The sequence below is a fragment of the Apaloderma vittatum genome, unplaced genomic scaffold (assembly GCF_000703405.1).
Source record: "Apaloderma vittatum isolate BGI_N311 unplaced genomic scaffold, ASM70340v1 scaffold1855, whole genome shotgun sequence".
NCBI lineage: Eukaryota > Metazoa > Chordata > Aves > Trogoniformes > Trogonidae > Apaloderma > Apaloderma vittatum.
In genome coordinates this window covers 116,957-139,070 of record NW_009717557.1, presented here as the reverse complement: position 1 = coordinate 139,070, position 22,114 = coordinate 116,957, and the positions used below count along the sequence as shown (strand labels likewise).

At 38.2% G+C, this 22,114-nt stretch overlaps 1 protein-coding gene across 1 annotated transcript in view; it reads right to left on the bottom strand.

Annotated features, from left to right (window-relative positions):
* The window catches only part of FAM19A2 (family with sequence similarity 19 (chemokine (C-C motif)-like), member A2), a 55,546-nt gene that overhangs the window by 20,037 nt on the left and 13,395 nt on the right, over nucleotides 1–22,114 (bottom strand). Inside the window, exons 2-3 of the mRNA XM_009869936.1 lie at nucleotides 4,285–4,437; nucleotides 3,143–3,267 (exon numbers count right to left, since the gene is read on the bottom strand). Of these exons, the coding sequence (XP_009868238.1) occupies nucleotides 3,143–3,267; nucleotides 4,285–4,437 (278 nt within the window). The remainder of the gene's footprint in view (nucleotides 1–3,142; nucleotides 3,268–4,284; nucleotides 4,438–22,114) is intronic.

Genomic DNA, 22,114 nt, shown 5'->3' with positions numbered 1-22,114 from the left:
CCGTTCCCTCCTACAGGCTGCATAGACCCAAAACCAGACAATTCTAAACTGACATGTTAACTCAGTACTCAGCTTATTTATATACACTTCCTTTCTCCCTCATATTCATTTCTTTTCCTTGATTAACTCTTAATATCAGCCCTCTACCCCTAATATACAGACAAATTAAGAAAAACAGTTTTGTCTTTTCATAATACCTGTTTTTGCATTCTGAAGATAAATAATTTCCACCTCACTTCTCTTTACATTTGAATTCCGAGTACCATAATGTTCATGCTATTTCTAATTCATTAATATATTACTTTATTAGATTCTCACATCTGAACAAAATGCAAAACCTCAGGTAGATCACATTTTTAAAAATCAACTTTTTTGCCCATTATTCACTTGGCCTTTTTGCTTAGTGACTGGTCTCATAAGTATTAAGAAGTTGGTATCATCATTTTTCACACTAGTGTGACTAAATATGCTAACAGAGGTGGACAAGCAAAATACCTCCTTCCTCCACTGGTTTTATGTCTAACATAATGCTTAACTATTAAGAGCTTGAGTTGTGGAAATACAGGTGCTACTTTTGAATTTGGTATCCTGTAGAAGAGAGATAGTACTTCAGCAGTTACCTGGGTTACTTTTTCTGCATATGAAGGAGGCAAACTTACAGAAAATGCTTGGAGGTGAATACAGACTTTTTTAGGCCTTTCAGGAAAGCCTTCATAAGGCTTTTCTGTAATACACTTTAATCACCCAAGCTGTTCAGTTCCCTTTGTTTCTTTATGCTTTTATGCTATACATGATAATCACATACAGGTTATTTCATTTGACAATTGGACACTTATTATTCACAAATTCTTAATACTGACTCTGTACAGTTCTTTTATTTTTCTTTAAAAAGGGTGGTTTAAACCACAGAGAACTTTAGAGTTTATCCTTCTATTTGTCTGGACTTTGGGAAGAAGAAAGAGGAGCTACAAAAATATGGTAATCACCACATATTAGGGAAAAGTACTTGCTTTTTTGATAATAAGCTACTCTCTTAACAAAATCACTCATATTTCCAATAGCAATGTGTATTTTTCTGGCCATCAGAATGACATCTATCAAAATGTCAGCACCTTGCACCCAAAAAGACAGAGACCTTCATTCAGCTGTCACGTGATTTCAATGACTTAGATCTACTTTCAGTCAAAAATCTGAATTCAAGTTTAGTATTGTCTCAAAACAGCTTTGAGGCCATGTGGGAAATGAGGTAAGAAGGAGGCAACATACAGTATCTGGACAAACTAGAAGGCAAACCAAAAAATGTGGGATTTAAAGGAATCAGTATTTTCCTTTCAGTGGTGGTAGGTCTTCAAGCAGTTACGGTAGTCATTGTACTGATTCATTGTATACAATGGCAAATAGAGAAAAGGATTAGTTTTTTCACAGCATCGCTTTTGAAGAGGTATGAAATGCATCCTGAGGACTGCAGAGGAGGATATCCTATCCGCAGAGGATAGGAAAAGCCCAACTCCTTCAAAGAGCCAGACTGCAACAGAGGCATAAGCCCTCAAGGACAAGAGTCTTGGACTTTTATCGATTCCTAACAGTGGACAGAACTTCATAACCTTGACCAATGCAAAAAAAAAATTATCTTCCGATAAAATGTTAGGAGGAAATCTCCTCAAGGCAATTCTAATTGATATCTCACCCTTTTGTGACTTCTTTTTCCCTGCAGAAATACAACTCAGACATACATTTTTACTTACACTCTCAGTAAATATAAAATGGCATGCATTCTTTAACACTAACAATCTCAAGTAGTAATAGGTAGAACAGATTTTAAAAAACCCATACACATAACTCTTTCTCTATTTCTATTACTGTTATTAAATTCTATCTAGTTCATTTGGTTATAATATATGTGCATGCACACTTTACATATCATCAGATTTGTGTTGGCATGTACAAAGTCAGCGTGGGAAGCATTCAAGCAAGGTTAACTTCAGAAGAAACACCTCTGAAAGAGTATTCAGGGGCGGAACCATGTCTTAAACTTTTAAAAAGTATCCTTCCATCAAAGAACATCAAAATGTTTTAAAGACATACACATAGAAACTGAAGCATGTAGAGTTCTCTTTGGAACAGAAACCATTTAATGCAGTCAGTGTACATTACATTTCACTGCAGCCAAGGTGTACTAGAAATTCAGTGCCTATGCAAGGAAAATCTCAATCAAATGACATGGACACTCCAACATCTGCATCAAGGAAACACCAGACTAGAAAATTATGGCCTGATACTACAAACAATTACTAAATACTTACATGCAAAACCAGTCATCAGTGTGTGTGGTGGGGTGTAGGGGTGTAGGTGTTTATGCTTACACACATGTGTGTGTGTCTTCAGAGTGCATTTTAATCTGTTTTATGTTGATGAAAAACTGTGTTGATTCTATAGAGATACAATGTAGCTGTAGTTTTAGGAAGTTTGAGTGCTTAATGCTTTGAAGAATCTTTTATTCCTCTGTTTCTCTTAGCCACTGAAAAGCAGAGATGGTGACGTTTACTTTATTTTCAGGCAATGTCTATGATGAATGTTAGATGTATTTCTGTTAATGTAATTTTGAAACAACAATATAAAAAGTGTCAAATCAAGAACTGAACTCACTGAAACTCTACCAAAATCTTTCAGTCCACTCATAAAAGACAGAAAGAACCAGAAGATCACAGTGTAATGACACATTAAATGCTTACCATACTCAGCAGGTTCTATGTAGAAACAGTAATTCCATGTAATTAATAAAAATGCACTTGTTTACTATGCTGTGAATGAAGAGCTTAGCAAGGTGCACAGACTTTGTGCAACTGGTTTCAGAAAGAAATACATATCACATTATAATACATTTGATAACCACCGGTAGTTGAAAAAGGGGTCAACTCTACTCTTCCCACTGCTTACCTGAGAAGGTCTGGCACACTGCTTACCATGTTCAAGCATTTGCAAAGTATGCTGAGAAAAGTGTGCAGGACCAGGAAGTCCAATCCCAGTATGATTCTCTTCCCACACTTCGTTAGTCTTCTCATGTCTTCTGCGTGCACCCGATTTCTTGTGCACTTTTTTTTTTTTACTTGTTGGTAACATGTCAGGTTGGTATCATACCTACCCTAGTTGTTTTTACTTTATTTCCAGAGGAACAGCTCCATCCCTTACGATCTGGAAGAACTTTACATTCCTCCCCTTCAAGACATGGTTGCATGTGGCACCACCATTTCTGCTCCACTATTGAAGCTACAAGAGAGGAAAACAAACACATTTGCATGTTGTTCAGACACTCCAATACGTTATTATTTTGCAACATTTCTTTTATTTTCTAGGATAATGTTAGAAATATAGTGACTGAGAGCTAGTCTGTGATTTTGAGCCAGCTCAGAAGCTTTGTAAGAAATTAGGTCTCAATTTGCACAAGGTGCTTCAAAGTAAATATCTTTACTATGTTTTTTTATCTAATTTACTGCAATTCAGGAATTAATTTCATAGCATTTCTTTCCAATCCTCACATTTTCTTACTTAGTCAGATTTCAAAGTTTTAAGTGGAACCTCTTCTTCTGAGTTAGCTTATTTTGCCTCATCTACTATATAGTCTCGCATAGCCTGATTAAATTTATTCCCCAACGATGCCACATTTACAGCTTCTCTGACAGCCAACAACATATCAGCAGTAAAGAGATCATGTAAAGGGTGAATCCATCCTGCTCCTTTTTCAGAGATGCGAAAAAGCAGCTAGCATTTTCGCAAATAAAACATATGAGCCTATGTCAGATTTGTTAAGTAAAACATCAATATTGCACTGTGAACAGGAAAAATAACATTGGTCTAAAAAGACTAAAAAAGAGTCAGAGCTGTGTTGTGTTTGCTTGCTTCTTTGCTCCTGTATGATAAAAAATAAATATATAACTGAATTACAAGACTGCAGCATATGAAAATTATATGCTCATGCAGATTTTGCATAAAAACCTTTAATTAAGTGAATTTCTTACAACTCTGAGGACACTCTGTTAGATCAAATTTAGTTTCTTAAGAGGTCTCTTCCACTGGCATCTAATAATTTTGCTTAGCATTTCCATGGAATAATAGCCAATAACTCATTTTTGTCATCTTCCATTCACCTTGGGTATGCCCTTCAAAACGCAGAAGCTTTCCTACTCTTATTTTAAATAGTGAACTTTAATGGAGTTGTTCTCATTCAGCCAGCAACTCCCCCCGCCAGGAACGCGCAATGAAGGGAAGCAACAGAAGCAGTCGCACCATCAACACAAGAAGGAGCTGCCCGGGTGGTACCTGCTACCTGCCCAGGGAAGCAGGAGCACTTCACCGTTTGTGATCTTTCTTCTATCTTGTTCTTATTGCAACATCTGTGGAGTGCGACCACTTCACAGGTCCCAGTTTTAACATGGTGAGCTGTGAAAATAAGATGAGTAATTTGATAACATTGCACGGTACTATCGTACTCTTTGGGGCTTTTTTAATTAGAAGTGCATTAAACTTGGCTCTGTAAGGCACTCTGCCATGCATGAAACTAGAATTACAACAGTACTAACACTAGAATGTAATGTTGATTTCTTTTCCAAATGTAGTATAACTATGTCTGGCAGAAAACATTGGCTAAATAAGAACAATTGGAGAAGGTCGCATATGGGATTGTTCTAGTGACGCAGGAAGCAGAAACATTATAAAACTAACCCAGAAACTACATTAATTTCTGGACTCCCAAAACCAGCTATGTAACTACTGAGGAGTTTTTTTTTTCTTTTCACTAAGGGATAACCTTTAAAATAGAAGCGTATCAAGATTAAAATACTCATACATGCATATGTCAGAACCTATGTCTCTAGATTTTATGTTCAGGGCAGATGCAGTTTTTGATATGATATCTCAAAACCTTCTTAAAGATGAAAAGGGAGCTGACAGGGTACAGGGATAGCCCACAAACAAAGTCCAGCAATAAAATCTACTAAGGAATCACATTTTAAATCTTACTGTTTGGCACTGCAAAGTAAGCCTGGGGACACAGACAACCAAATTTTTCAGTTATGGGAGGCAACTCTCATTATTCCATATCCAGTACCATCACCCCCATCCATGCTGCTCTAACTGATCACCAGAATCTTGCTACTAGAGTCCTACAAGAGGACTAATTTGATAAGAGGGGAGCTACCAAACACCTTTCAGCAGCCAGTTATCAAAGGATATGGAGCTGAGAAAAAGTGATTTTAACTGAACTTTCAGTTTCTACTGATACAAGACCAGGTATTTCTAAGAATGGTTCTTTTCCATCAGGAGCAAAAGAGAAAGAAAACTGAATTTATAGCTGGTATTGACCTACAACCTTGTGCAGGGAGGACTATTAATCATGCAAAGCAATAAGCGTTTTAACAGTAAACCTAAGTCCTCTATTTCTGCTGTTGCTTAACTTTTTGTATGTTTTATGCAAAGACTGTGTACTGAATCCTTCAGCTGCCTTTTATATCTCTAATAGTGAACAACAAATAAGAGCTTGAACGAGGAGAAGACCCTAATTGCAGGTTTTCAGGAGCCCAACACTGATCTCTGAATCCACTCAGTTGTTACTGCACCAGTATCAGCTCCCAAACAACTCAAGGAAGGAAAACGAACTTGTTGTTGGCTACGGACCCCAAGAACGTCCCTAGAGGCAAAAGCCATAGGCAGCAATTAGACTCCAGGTCTTCATCAACAAACATAAACCACTAAACATTTCATTCAGGCAATTACGCATTTTTCAGTAGAACAAAGTCCACTGAACAGTCTGTGATCTTTGTTGTCAGTCAGTGCATCGTACTATGTCAGGTTAGATTATACTCCACCACTTCATGCTTTACTACAGCCGAAATGCTATAACACGGTGCAAACAATTAACCCACATCATATTGTGATATGCTGAAATGTCACATAGAAATCAGAAATCTAAGGGGTATTTTTTTTGACATAAAAATGTTTTTCTTGTATAGCTATTTATCATTTTTAATTCAACAGAGGATGAGAGAAGCAATTCATAATATCTGCCTGAACTTTGCAATCTCTGAGACTTTGATCTCTGGGGTGACCTAATAGTGGCCTTCCAATACATGAAAGGGGCCGACAAAAAAGCTGGAAGAGGGCTTTTTACAAGGGCCTATAACGATAGGACAAGGGGCAATGGCCTGAAAGTGCAAAAGAGTAGATTTAGATTAGATATAAGGAAAAAAATTCCTCATCATGAGAGTGGTGAAGCACTGGAATAGGTTGCCCACGGATATTGTGGGTGCCCCATCCATGGAGGTGTTCAAGGCCAGGTTGGATGGGGCTTTGAGCAACCTGGTCTAGTGGGAGAGGAGTGTCCCTGCCCACAGCAGGGACGTTGGAACTAGGTAATCTTCAAGGTCCCTTCCGACCTTAATCATTCTATGATTCGATACCTTTGATGATGAGTAATATTTTTACAGCTACTAGCAGAGTCTGCTGTATAAATGACTTTTAATTACTTTCCAAACAATTTCACTGGTATATATGCCAATAAAACAATTTAAATAAATATATTCATTATTCACAATAAAAACAGTTGTAAGGGTTTTTTTAATTTGTTAATATGGTAAAAAATATTCTAGGATGTATTTGTAATGTATAATAGATAGTAGAACAAACATACACTGATTTTTTAAGTTCAAATTAATTTTTATTTTGATAGGCAACTACCCACACATGCTATCCGAAACTACAAAAGAAAGTAAATTTATTAGTAGGATGTGAACTTTGACCCACTTATGTTTTCACTATACTAGTTTTCAGTTCTTATTTGTATTATGATGTATATCACTGATCCTGAAATTTTGTCTCCTTGCTCTCCTATCAAATAGCTATACACTATTTTACCAGCTCTACAGCAATGCCATAATATACCTGCGAAGAGAAAATAAAGTAAAATGTGCACCAATAGCCATTTGGAATTTAAGCCAGTTAAAAGAACTGTTTTAAAATTCTGTGAGTGACATATTCATACTGAAACAAAACTTTTGAAAGAAACGTTTTAGAGTAATTAGGGAGAGAAAATCAGGCATTTTAAAACTTTTATGAGAAAAAAGTGTAATTAAATGAAACAGTCACATTCATGTACAATACAAAACATTTCAAAGGGTGAAAAGATATGTGAAAAACTGGAGAGAACAAAAAATAATCACATACTACTGATACTATTCAGGGAATCTTTAATAAAGCTGCTTTGAAATTTTCTAGGTATAAAACCAAAACAACCTAAAAAAGTATACAAAGATATTTCAAACACTGGAAATCTAGGCCAACCATCCTCTAGTTTCTATTTACCATCTAGAGTATGCAATGAATGTTCCTTGAGAAGAAATGTAGGGATTTCAGCTCCTTATGCTATCAAATAATTAAATTCCAGTGCAGTAAGTATAGGATCTGTCACATTCATGTGAAATGAGAGCCTCTATACAGTAGATAAAGGATTTCTCACAACCTAATACAAATTAACCTCATTAAGCCACTGAATCATTTCACGAAAGGAGGACAGTACTTTAGGAGATTCACATTTCAGTTTTGCTTCTTCTTCTCCTAGTACAGATTTTAAAGTATGTTGCTTGCTTTGCAGAAAATGTTTGAGGAACTGAATGTCATTTCTGTAATTCTACAAAAATTCATTATTCAAAACCACTGCAAACACTGAGTCCCGCATTCTCTGCTAATGCAAATAATCGTTCCTGAAATCAATGTGAAGAAGGACTGAAGAAAGAGACTCAGAGATATCTATGTGTACAGAATGTGAAGTTTTCCTGATGATTATGCATAACATAATATATGTATATATTATGTTCCGGAAGAATCAACACTGTATTATGAGAGCTTAACTTGAAAAACAGACATAACCATATCTTACCCATTAACAGTATATACCATAATTAACCTGCCACTTTTATAGCATTTTTTATGTAGCGAAATCATCAACAGCTCTCTCATAAATCAGTATGATATTGGTACACCAAAACCTCAAGTGTTCACAACCATCTCCTGGAAAAAATAAAGCTAAGTAATTATTATTTCTCATTTTACATAAAACTGAATGCACTTAAAGAGTATGTTTAATCATACACAGCAAATGACATTCAAATATATATGAATTCTACCTATTCTTGTTCCTTTATGGCAACTTTAAATTTCTTTCCTTCAGGAAAATGAAATTTCATTTAAATTTGCACAGTGCATCTGGCAGTAAGTTATGGCCCTTACTCTATTTCTGTGGGAAGTTTGTTACAGGTGAGAAGGCAAGTTACTGCTCAAGATCATTATTTTGCAACCCACAAATATGAATATAAGGTATTTAGCACAGATGCAGTGTTATACACAAATTTAGCATGAAATCAAAGGAAGCCTTCTGAATTCCAGTGTTTATTCTGATCACCATTTCCTCGCCTCACCACTTAAACATTCATGTTCAATTCCGACACCCATCTGCTCAGCCATTTGTATCCTTTATTTCCTGAAAGTTGCAGAGGTCATGCATTAACCGATAAGTGGACATTAACAAAGAGGAAGGTATCATGTTGCCACAGACTAGATGAAATGAAGTCATAGGCTGTCTTTGTTCTTAGGTTCCCCATCATTGCCATAGCCACATACAAAGTGGAAAAAAATAAAACAAGAAGTCTCTATTATATTGCTCTCTGCAAAGACACTGGCACAACTGGGTGATACAGTTAAACCCATCTAATGACTAACAGCTACTGGAAGGAAAAAAAGATCCCTTGTCCCTTTTCCCACACGCTTTCAGCCCTTGCTCACATGAACACTGTCATTTGATGGTGGTGACGGTAAGCCAGGGATTTAGACTGGCAGAAAAATACCCTCTTTTTGGTAGGATTAGTTCTCTACTGGTTTGGCTCCTACAACTGGGTGCAGAGACTAGTGAGAAGCAGTTTCAGCCATCAGGACGCAGCAGGAGCGGGCAGCCAAGAATACATGATTCCTCCTCCTGAGGAAACCAGTTCTTATATCAGCTTACAAGCTCTGCAGCTCTGCATTCTCTCATTAAATAAATGTATCTTATTATATTCCATTTCAGGTAATTCCTCTGAGGTCAGAGAGACCTCTTTTTGCTTGTGTCTGTGAGGTTTTGAAAACTTTTCACAAAAACAAAGCCTTAGTGGAAACAAGAAGCAACAGATCAGCAATAAGGAGAGAAATGGAAACTACTCAGCCATGAGTCCCAATCCATATTACATCTAATATTATATAAACTTTGGCCTTTTTGTCATCTTGGGTATAATCAGGAAGATGTCCCATAAAAACACTACAGTGATCCAGTCTTCAGATGTAGGTACTTCAGCAGTCTTTATTGATGTAAATCATATCCACATGTGCAATTGCGTTAAGGACTATAATGGAACTACTTTTTATAATAACCATTTGCAAAGAAAAACAAACAATTTTTCAGCAGATTATCAATCTCCTTCATCCATTTCCCTGAGTTATTAGTCATTATTCTATACCAGACCATTCAAACAAGTGTGTGAGATGAGGTTATTGATATCAGAAAAATAAATAAAATTAGTTGTTATAATGCACCATTTTTCAAGTTAGGCCCTAAATCACTGTCCTGTTCCTAACTGACTAGGAAAAAAGTGGGTTTTCTTGTTCATATATTCTATTTGCTTTGTTCATACTGATTGACATGGGAAACAAATGTAGGTTATCTTTCTGCTACACTTCAGCAATTTCAATATGTCACATCATTCTCAGTGTGTCACTGTAGATAGGAAGGATACAAATAAACTTGCAAAATCTCTCACACATAGAAAAGCACACTCACGCACAGTATTGTTGTATCAATAAGTGTTAGCAGCTGTCACATCTAAGCAATCAAAATCTTATGCAACCACAGCTAAGCCAGGTTTTCCACTTAAGCCTTCTCTGTTTAAATATCAGACAAAATATTTGAAAATAAATACACAGTCCAGCTCCTTCATTCAATTAATTTCAACATGTTCCAATATCTACCTATCAGCTGGTAGAGAAAAACCTTGATTTAGTTTATTCATACTCTAACAGCAATGGCGGTGGTATTACTGCAGTTGTGTGATCTAAGAACTAAGCAACGTGAAGCTTTCTGTTAAAGACAAAATCTTTGATTTGATCAGTCATTATCGTAAAAGAGAAAACAGCAGATGAGATTTTGGGAACACAAGCTTCAATTTGTTTGTGTGAACACAAAGCAAAGCACATCTTCGTTTCAGCATCGTGGGCCAGAGGGAGAACTGACAGCACAGACATCAGCAGAAGCAGAGGCGTCTCTCGTACCAGTTATAACCTTGTTACCTCTGGCAAGCAGCAAGCCTCTGATTCCCAAAGAAGCAGTGGTAGATATACATTGGCGGGAATTTTCCTGAATGCAACCTTTAAAGATCAGATTCAAAACCCTTCTAAATCAATGGTTTGTGTTTGATCTGTAGTTTTGGATCAGAATTTCAATGACAGAGTTATTTTAATTTTTTTGAATAAATTTTAATAAAATCTGGATTTGCAGCTGAGATATTTATTCTGTTGACTGCATATACAGCACCTATTACAGTGATTAAGCAAAGGATAACATATAGTATAGATATGTGACTGAAAAGTATGATGAATTAAGATTATTAAATCATATTTTAAATCATCACTAGAGTTGTCATGTGTTTCTCATTAAACAGCTCATTTACTAAAAATATCATATCCAGGCAATGTAACCATTTTTGAAATCTAGTTAGATTTGATAACACATTGAAACTAAAAGTAGGCAGTCTCAGAAGGGCTAAAAAGTATTCATCTCAAATGTGTTATTTTCATTTTTTGCAATGATTTTTATTGCTACGACAAACTTAAACATAAGAAAGTATTCTTTTTTATAAATTTGGAAAAAAATACTATGTTTTTTGTTGTTTTTTTTTCTGTTTGGCCAGTGAACTGAAAAATCAATTACTGGCACAGCAGTAACTCCTGTGTCCTCAGTGGTGACAATGAGGTATGCTACAGTTGTGGCACATCTCAGGACAGGCACTCATGCTGCTTTATTTTCCAGATGACACATGGGATTGTGCTTCAGAATCAGCATAATGGTAATTTTATGTTGTCTTATTCTACACTATCATTACATTTCACATGGCTACTTGAAAACTTATTTAGCTATCTATTCCATTGATGCCACGCACATGCAGAACAGTCACTTAGTTCAAACTAAAAACAAATTAAAAAATTACTTTTACAGAGCCAATTTTCTGTAGCAAGAAGCTGCTCTCATAAGTCTCTTGATGATCCCTTTTCCAAATACCAAGAACCAAGGATATGCCAAATAAACCTCACATTAACGTTGTCCGTGACTAAAGACGAAGACCTTGGGGGTCCAGAGAAGGCCCACGATGCTACTAAGCACTAATGGAGCACTTTGACCTGGTGCTTTCAGCACCATCCGTGGGTGGTGGATGGTGCTGTAAGCCCACCAGATCAGACCCTACAAGGTCCTGTAGGAATCTCACTGAGATAAGTCAACACAAGAAACAGCCTCCTCAGAAAGTTTTGCAGACTAAAGGCAATTAATGCATACAGGGGTCTAGGATGTTTTTAGTTGAAGGGACAATAGAATTTTGAGACTGTGTAAACTTTGACACTACACATTTTGTGGGGCATCATGGGATGCTTAGGAGAAAGATCAGGAACAGGGAATGGGAGGAGATCAGAGTGGACTGGAGCAGAACAAGGATCCATGAATAAAGGGGACAGGATATGAAGGGACAGTGAAATATGAAGAGCAACTGATCAGTAAGTACACTTGTCTAGCTGAGCCTTGTGCTCAAACACTGCAAGCTATCCTATATTTTCATTAAATCCCAACTCTATATTTTTTGTGGATGAACTCTCTCTTCTGTGAGTGGGTATGTATGAACACTAGGGAAATTTAAGCCAGACTAGCTGGTGGTAGATTAAGAGATTTGACTACCTGCAGCTGGCATGGGATCACAAACCTCACAGACTCATGAATCCAAATGAAAGCAATTGGCAGTATGGGGGCACCTCAGATCAGTGACCAGTCAAGCTGAGTGTCTAACATCAGCTACTGGAGTGATCCAACTCCCTCCACTAGCAGACTTGACAAACGAGGAAAGAGGAAAAGAATGGGACGTTCCATTTTGTGATTGTTGCATGCATTTTGTTCTTTCTGCACCAATCTGGGTGGCTGGCTCCATGTTTACTCTCTGTGTGCGAGTGTGTTCATCTATATGCGTCTAAGGAGCACACGTGCTCAGCCTCATCATTGGCAGAGCCTGGGGCTAAGAAGCCACAAGTTCACATCTAATCAGCTACTGTATTCAGCTGACAGATGCAAGCATTAGAAGCCTTTTGGAAAGGGAAAAAATAAGCAAGGAAGACAGAGGCAGCATTTGGCAAAACCACATTTAACCCTCAACCAGTGCTTCTAAAAAATGTGCACAGACTGTCAAGGTAAGTCTCTCATATTAGGCAGGTTACCTGCTAGATCAGCAGATCAACAGCTCTCGAGAGGCACATGCCAAAAACACTGCAGTGAGTCAAGCAGAAGAGTTGCCCTGTTCAATCAGAACAGTCTATCCCATGCCAGAGGCCATGCAGACCTCTTTTTTGCTTGTTTTGGGTAATGCTGTGATCTGGGTAACTCCTTCCCATGCAACTATCTGCTATACACCTACAAATGCACCTTACTGGCAGGACTTTGAGGTCTTATTTACTACATTCACATTTCCATGACAGCTACAGCTATTAAAATCACTTGATCACCTTGGGCACTGAAAAAGTCTAGACAGAGAGAACAGACTCTGTGTCCTATTTACACCAGTGGAGAATCAGTTTAGCTTAGAAGTACAGTATTGCTTTTAATTTCTCTTTTACTCTGATGTATCTTGCATCTTGGGACAGGTTCTCAGCTGATTTGTCTATAAAACAGAGCTTGTTGCTCGGATGGATTATTTTTGCAGTGCTACCCATAGGCAACACATACACACAAAATCCTGCTAACTGCAGCCCCTCTCAGGTTTCTTGGATTGTATGTGGGTTTTTCTCTCCTGAGAGAACCATTTCAAAATAACAAGAGGAATTCGTGATAAGCATTTATTCTGCAGATTTCAGCCCAGCTCCTCTCACTGGGCTACCTTTACCCTGCAATTAACCTGGTTAGTCCACTTGGGTGAAGGACGCTAAGAAGAGTTTACATAACACCATGCATCTCTGGTAGCATTAAAAAAAAATGAGCTAATAAATGGTTTGCCACAGTCACATTGCCAAGCACGTTTTTCTGCACAGCGCCAAAGAAAAATCTCATCCATCAGTTTGTCTGCCAGTCACTAGTTATAACCATCTGTGTGGGAAGAGTCTTTCCCTTTTGGAAAGAAAAACAAGGAAAACTACAATGTAAGCATTCCCCTGAAAAGAGCTCACTAAGGACTCTGTGGGATCAAGCCTTAGATACTCTCATAGCAGAACCATAGCAGAACATGTGCACCGAAATGGACTGAAGGATTGAGTTATCATCTCCACTAAGAAAGAAAAAGACTTACTGGAATAACACAGCAAGCTGGCACAGTCCCAGCTGGTCACAAAATCTTTACAAACAGAAAAACACAGATGGAGCACTTCCATGTAGGAGCTCTTGGACCTGGAGAGCTTGCAGCCACCTGGCTTTATCCTCCTGGCCTTACTGAGGCTGATTTTATTCAATCAGTCCTCTGGCAGGAGCAAGTCAGTCTTATTCATATAAGCTGATCTCTTCTCTCACAAAAGACAGAGCCTTTTTATGGCAATGGCTACGAAAGACACCTTCACAACAAACTTTTAGCCAAAGACACAGGCACTCAAAACACAACTAACTTTCAGGTAGACTGGGGGATCATCTCCTCTTCTTCCTATGACACACTCTGAGCCTAGAGTTTGACCTCCCTAGGTCCCACTTTCAGTTTTGAAACTGCAGCGACCACCCGGGTTCTTGCAGCTCTTTCTTTGTTCACCGAAGAGAAGAAGAGGCTTCTGCATGTTCGCCCAGTCCTCACCACAAGCTCAACTCCCTGACCCCAGCCAGCCGGGCCGGCCTCTCGCTGCCCAGCACTGTGCCGCAGCCCTGCCACGTGCTGGACAGAGGAGCAGGGAGGGTAGGAGGCCGATGGTGGCAAAGGCTGCGTTTCCCCCCCGGCCCGAAACGGAGCCACTATGCTTTTTGCAGGCAAGAGATGTCCCACATTTCCTCTCCAGCAGCTGCGGGCTGACACCATCCACAAGACAAGCCTGTGTAGAGCTGGCAGAGAAACACCCAGGGCGAGGCACGGTTTATAAATACTACAAGAAGTCGAAAGCCCCAGTATCTCCGAGGTTGTTATCAAACATGTTAAGTAAACGATATATTAAAGTGTGCAGACATTTTGTAAATTAACAGGCTGAGGTTTGAGATTACTAATTATATGATTTCACAGAGAAAAAAGATCAATCCAGCTCTCAGGCGCTCAAAGGAACATTTGGCACAAAGACTTTTTATTCTCTCCTACACTCTCTATGGGCCTTCTGCCAAATATCTCGACTCAGCAAGAAGCAGTAGCACATGTCTCAGAGCAGCCTTCAGCATCTGACAGAATACAAAAAACCTCATATTTTTAACTCAGTCTCAAGGCTTCAGAAGCCTGTAGTTTACACAGCTTATGGGGAATACGTTTCCCCCGCTTCTTTAGATGACTCTCATTATTAATTTTCTTTTCTTACCGGCTGACCCAAATGGTCTCAGGGCACATTGTACTAGATGACAAATTAACATGTTCTCAGGGACGCATCAGAAAAGTAGAAATGAAAGGTTGTTTTCTACCTCCACGTATTTGAATGACCCTCTGGCACACAACCCACGCCTGAAGTAACATCTTAAGAAAAGTGCTATGTATGGGAGCCTCTGAAATAGGATTAGTGGAACAAGGTGAAAAAGGTAAATTCAATAGCTCTTTTGAACAGCCTGCGTTCAGGCTTCTCAGGCTCATTAGAAAATAGCTCCAGCACCTCAGTGGCCTTTAAGTACCACCGTGGAAACAGCAGCTGAAGCCAAGGGAAGGACAACCAAAGAAGGAGCAGCTAGGTCTACTACAGCTCTATTTCCATGTCAACAGACAGCTATCTCCTTATGTGTGCTCTTGCTTAAGGTGTTTATTTATTTATTAATTTGCAGATAATTAGATAATAGATCTCATTGACAAATTCATATTTAAGCACCTGAATAACACCATGAATTCCATTATCAAAGTCTTTATGCTTTATTCTGCTTAAAATTATTTTTAAAAAATTCTTTGTAAAAAATTATGTTTAGTGGCCCTTGTTCACCCCATGCTAAGATTCTTCAAGGTTAGAAAAGCAACAGCCTCCCAAATGTATGTGGAAAGTCTTTGATAGATTCCACAAAAAAAAAAAAAAAAGAGAAAGCAATAACTTTCAAAGTAAGAAGCACAAACATTTTTCTGTAAGGATTAATATAAACATCGCTTATTCCATACCTTTACTGAAGAAATATTAAACTGATCAAACCTAGAATAAATGCTGTAACAGAAGTTCTTGGGACTTTAGTGATGACGTGATAGAAACCACTCAGTGAGGTCAAGGTGGACTTCTGAAAATTCTGCCAACTTTGAGATTCCCATTGTGCAGAATTTTTCCAAACATAATATTCATAATACTGAGTCACTCTTTATTCCTTTTCTATACAGAAAGGTAATTATGTACACCTTCACACCCATTAATATACAAAGGATATTTAAATCAAAATATACTGTAAGATGCTGAAAATACTTTTTTTTCATTCATATGTGTGTGTACATTTATCACATAAATGTGATGAAATTTAACATAACTTATCTATAAAAAGCATTTATTTTTAAAAAATCCACATTTTAAAAACTCCCTAAGATTGGTCAGTTGAATCAAATTATCAGATATACCTCAAAATATTGCTCCCACAAACTGCAGGCACATATATGCATACTCACCTTTTTGAAAACTACATAACTTCCTTTCTCCTTTTCCACCTCTGCCTTCTAGGACTTCCCCACGGTGCTTCAGAATCGCCCACAAGTGTTAAGAGAAACTCCATAGGATATCCTAGCATCTAGTTCACCTTCTGAAAGAAAGATCTTAATTTTTAAGTTTCAGCTTGCTTCTGTAGAGCCCCAGGCAAGCTCTTTGAAGCGCAGAGTCAGGGGGGGAACTTAACTCAGGCCCTTAGAAAAAAAACTGCTAAGAAGGCACATGTCTAGGTCTGTGAAATCCTCTCTTTTAGAGTGTTCTCCCCTGCTACAACCTTCCCACTATATTATTGATTCCATATAAATAGCAAGTCTCTAAGCCATGGGCATGATGAATCAATAAGTATCTAGACAGAGTCTATGAATTGAAATTGGATGGCCTGGGAAGACGCTGGCTATTCCTCACGACAGAGGAAAAGAAAGAAAGGGAAAACTGACAGAAGAACCGTTCAGAGCTGTGCAGTCAAGAATACTTTTGCTCAAGGATTCCCAGAAGGTAATAGTTTCAGATACTTCTTCCCACAAGTATCTTTTAAGATGCTCCTAGCAAACTCCCTGGCACTTTTTTTCTGAAGGAACTCTGGCTAATATAAGCTGTTGATAGGAAACATACACACTACTATTATTGCTATCCAAAGTTAGAAGCTGCAAAAATATTGCAGTTCCAAGAAAACCAGAAACATGCTTTGTATAAACTGTCAGGTAATGAAAGCATCTGAAGTAATTCACACCTTCAGGAGAAACCTATTAAAAACCAAGATACAGGAAAAGAAATAGTAATACAGGAAAATACAAGAAATACAGTTATACAGGAAAAGAAATAATTATGCAGGGACTTCTTTGGAGAATGAGAATGTGGCTTCATGCTTGGCATTTCACCCTCTATGTCTGCAGAAGCTCATACAGTGCATCCAGGGATGCAAGAGGCCACATCAGGCCAGTTCATGACCCCACTTTGTTACTGTCCATCCATGAAATAAGCCAGGCACCTTATGTATCTAGACCACTGCTGAGATGCAAGTGCAGAGCACAGCAGAGCTCACTGGGCAGCTCTTGGGCATGAGTTTGCAGGACTATAAAAAGCACACCTGGAGTAGGATGTAAGTGAATGGTTAGTAAAACAATTTTACACTACCCCAGACTGGTGAAGCCTCCTGCACTGAATATGAAACTCATAGATGAGCCAAGTAACCATGTTTCCTGCCCGGTAGCAGAAGGAAGGCTACAGTGCTGTTCTGCTGCTGCTGAAAGGGGTGGTGAAGGGGCTGCCCTTCAAGGCAAGCTTTCCACCTCTCACAAGGTCCTACAACCCAGATCCATCCTTCCTCACAAGAGCAGGAGGAAAGCTCCTTCAGACACCAGGAATGAGACACTCTCCAAGGTGCTGTGTCAGTGCCAGAGGCTGCTCATGTCAAAGGCAGGCTGTCCACAGCTCCCACATCTTTCTCATCTCTGCGAAGGAGGTAGGCCTCAGGGAGCAATGAAATTTTTTTTAAAAAAAAATCAAGTTGTAATTGTCAAATTTTAATTCAAATGTTCCTAATAAGAACTTGCAAGGAAGCCCTTTATATATAGGCATATGACTATCTGCACATAAAATGACAGCATCCATATACTAGTCATAAACATTTTTATAGCTGTACATGCTTTGATCTTTTTGCTACCTTAATGCAGGATCTTCCTCACAGAAGTGAACATTAGAACCTCAGATCAATCTGAAGGGTGAATTTTAGTTAAATAACTGAAAGATCAGCAGATTGAGAAAAAGTTGCTATCTGTGAGCTAATTTGCATATACTTTTTTCAAAAGTCCCAAATGGGAAGCTGGATGCCATGTAAAATACGTAGTAGTGCCATGTGTTTGTCTTCCAGTGCCTAACAACATGTTGAAAATGACAACAGATGAGTGGCCATTTATAAATATCTGTAGATCTGTGCGTCTTTTCAAAGTTAAATGAAATTGTTATGAGGAAATAACCAACTACCCACAACTCCTTAGGATCATCTACACTGACTCAGGACAAATATTTTCACTGCTTTAGCTCTAAAATGCACACCAGAAAAAAAAATAGATGAGTGTTAAATAACTGTCGAGGCCCATGGCACTGATATTTTGTGAAGGGAGCCAAGCGTAATCTTCTTTAGCGTGTGGAAGACTGTCACAACAAGAATTGCCTTCCGCTTTGATTCACCACCTTAAAAGCTAAACAGCAAGGGAATACACTCTAGGATTTGACAAAATGCCATTCAGGAGATATCTTGTCTGATCGCATACACAAACCTAGTGGGAGTTTTATCTTCACAGGGCTCACAAGTCAGGGAAATCTCAAGAATTATCCCAGTGCATTATCATCCAAGTGCAGCTGTAGTTAACAGAGCATTGTAAAACAAAACAGAAAGATGATGAAATCAGAAACTCAAGATGCAGCGGAGTGAACCAGCCTTTCCTGACTTCAGTGGTACAGCCTTACTTTAACATCTAATTCTTTACATGGTGGTGCTGCATTGCCTAGGAGTTATATTACCACTGGGCACCTATAATTTCTAAGGAATAAGATCAGCAATAAAGAAGTAAACATGGACACTGTGAATTTGCTTTTATTTCATGGACAACTACTCTGATATTTGCAGTTTGTGATTGCTCTTCACTTGGGTTTTTACTTTAGCAAATATCCTGCATAATATGGATGCTATATGATTATTTCTGATCCTTTGTCTCTCCTTTTCATGTTCATCCACACTTCCTTTCCGGTACAGTCATTTCTAGAGCCTAGCAACACAGGCATTACATGAATATGTTGTCACCTGAATGAACAGAAACCAAATTCCCGCAGTGCACGCATGGTTCAGAGCCCCAGAAGCAATGTACAGCAACGGCTGAACCTGCACACTGGAGGGACTTGCTGGAGTTTGGTCCCTGCTTATTTTTTTCAAGTATTATACACATGCATACATACATACATACATTCATACATAAACAGTCAAGGATATAAAAAAAGTAGAAGGATCCCGAATTTTAACACAGCAATGCACTTTGACATTTTTATTCACTTACTGAATCTTTATATCATCATTTATTATATTATTATAACAATAAAGAAAGTGGAGTTTCCACTGTTCTCCAAAAAAGCAAAGACACTTGTGACCATACATTGGATGTTTACACCTTTGGCATCTAATCTAAACCGGAAATCCCTGTACAATCAATATAGAGCTAGAAGAAGAAGAACTCCCTGGAGGTAACGCCTGATTTTTAAGAGTCCAAGATTAGATCCTTCCCTAAGGGAAAGATCTACATCAGCAAAGCGATGACTTGGTCCTTTGCTAGTCTTTTTTGGTGGGAGATTGCCCTCATAAGAAGTTGACATTACCACAATACTGAAAAAGCCCTAACAGGTTAGTGCTCTACAACCATGTCTGCTCTAGGACTGATAATATGTGTATATAAGTAATCCAAGCTAAAATATATCCACTGCTTTATCCTCTGCTGCAAAGCTGACCTCTAAGATCTCAGACATTTGCCAGGACTCAGCAGCAGAGTGACTTTCACGTCCAAATATAACAGTAAAGTCAGAAGAAGAAGCAAAAGGACATTTCAGGAATGTACTCCCCTGGCTTTTATTTCAGGAGCTTTTAAAATGTTACTAGTTATGGTAGCAGCACATCTAGACTGATTTTCAGAGCTCTCTTCAAACAGTGAATTTTCTCCTTCAAAGAAAAAAGATTCAGACAGACTTTCTGGATTTAAAATACATCACTGAATTATTTCTTCATTGCAGACAATTCACTTTATTAAAGGGACACAGAAGTAGTCTGTATCTTATAAATCCCACTCTATAGCTGTAAAATAACATTTCCATGGTTTTCTCTAGGTTGTCTGTATGAAAGAAACTTCATATGTCCCATCTATCTTGTCCATAATTATTATTTTTCCCTATGCATGAACCTGGGAGATATTTCCATAAGCCAAATAAAGTGCAAAATAAATGCCAAACATATAAAACTTAAGAAAAAACTATTGAAATTGTTACCCCCTAGTTATCATTATGAGAAATGGAGTGAAATTTTAAAGTTTAACACTCCTCTCCTACAATTACTCTATCACCAAAAGACATAATTTGGAATTTTCTCATATTTTTAATATGGGTAGTAATGTTGCTTATGTGTAGACTTTTGTATTCTAGCCTCCAGCAAAAAAAAGCAAATTAGTTTATAATCACTGCTAAAAGTCATTTTGGGCAATTGAGTGGATTTTTAGGAAAGCTTTTCTAGCCGCAAGATGATCAAATAAGTGGGACTTTTTAAATGTTGTTTTCCTTATACCACTGTTTAGTGTGACAGTTTTATAAGTGGATTCTTCACAGAATTTATTGTATGTTGAGGTTAAAAGTGGTCATTAGACTGAATTATATATGAAAATAGAAGCAAGATCTAGACTTGAGAAAGGTATTTGCTTCAGCAATTTCATTACTTTTAAAAGTACTTTCATTACTTACTGTCAATAATACCCACCAGACTAGCATTATTTATTTCAGAATGATAAAAATAACGAGGGTAAAATGTTGCCCATGATGAAATAAACCACATGAACTGCAAAATACAAGAGTATGGTTTCCATATGGCTTTAAGACTCTCTAATTTAGTTTTGTTCTGACTTTCAGCAAAAGAACTCAAATTCTAAATGCCTATGACATGAATATAAAATGTTGATAATCATTAATGCATGTCTTAGCCAAAAATAATTAGAAGATATTTGTGTTTTGCTATTTTCAAAAATAGCTGATTAATTCTGAACATTTTTGAGTACTTCTATAACTAAAGAAGAGCTGCTCTAGAACACAGCATATTTATCAGCAATAATACGCAGTGGTCCTTCCAGTATTTTTAAAACAAAATTTAAAATGACACCAGTTTAAAAATTCTTTCTTTTTCTCTCATGTGTAGATTTTACTTTGGAATTTTTGAAATACAGTATACCTAACCCCTCTCAGGTAGCTGAGCTCTTTTCTTCAGTTATTTTCTTCTGCACAAACTTTTTTCAGAGCAAACCCAGGGAAATGTAACAACAGTAATGTTATAGCAGAGAGAGAGTGAGAAACATGTAGTATTCTTAAATCACTTAACAGAAATTGCATCTAATGATGCAAGACAAAAACTAAAAAGTCAAGAAAGGCGTGAGGTGAGACTGGTGAGCACTGTCCTTCCACTGGTGTAATTCCCACTTTTTCACAGAATCACAGAATTGCCTAGATTGAAGAAGACCTTTAAGAGGATTGAGTCTAATCATTAATCTAACACAGGCAAGTCCTCGACTAAACCATATCCCTAAGCACTATGTTTACCTGACTCTTAAATACCTCCAAGGAAGGTGGCTTCACCACTGCCCTGCGCTGGGAAGCCTGTTCCAATGCTTGACAAAATCTTTCAGTAAAGAAATTCTTCCTAATATCCAATCTAAACTTCCCTTGGTGCAACTTGAGGCCATTCCCTCTTGTCCTATCACTTGTTACTTGGTTAAAGAGACCAATCCCCACCTCTCTACAACCTCCTTTCAGGCAGTTGTAAGACAGCAATAAGATCTTCCTTTAGCTTCCTTTTCTCCAGGCTGAATAACCCCAGTTTTCTCCCAGCCACTCCTCAATAAGACTTACGCTCTAGGCCCTTCAATAGCTTTGTTGCCTTTCTCTAGACATGCTCCACCACCTCAGTGTTCTTCTTGTAGTGAGGGGCCCAAAACTGAACACAGCACTCGATATGTGGCCTCACCAGGGGGACAATCCCTTGCCTAGGACAGGGGGACAATCACTTGCCTAGTCCTGCTGGCCACACTATTCCTGGCACAAGGCAGGATGCTGTTGGCCTTCTTGGCCACCTGGGGACACTGCTGGCTCATGTTCAGCTGGCTGTCAATCAACATCCCCAGGTCCTTCTCTGCTGAGCAGCTTTCCAGACACTACTCCCCAAGCCTGTAGCACTGCCGAGGGGTCTTGTGGCCAAAGTGACGGCACCAGCCTTTGGCCT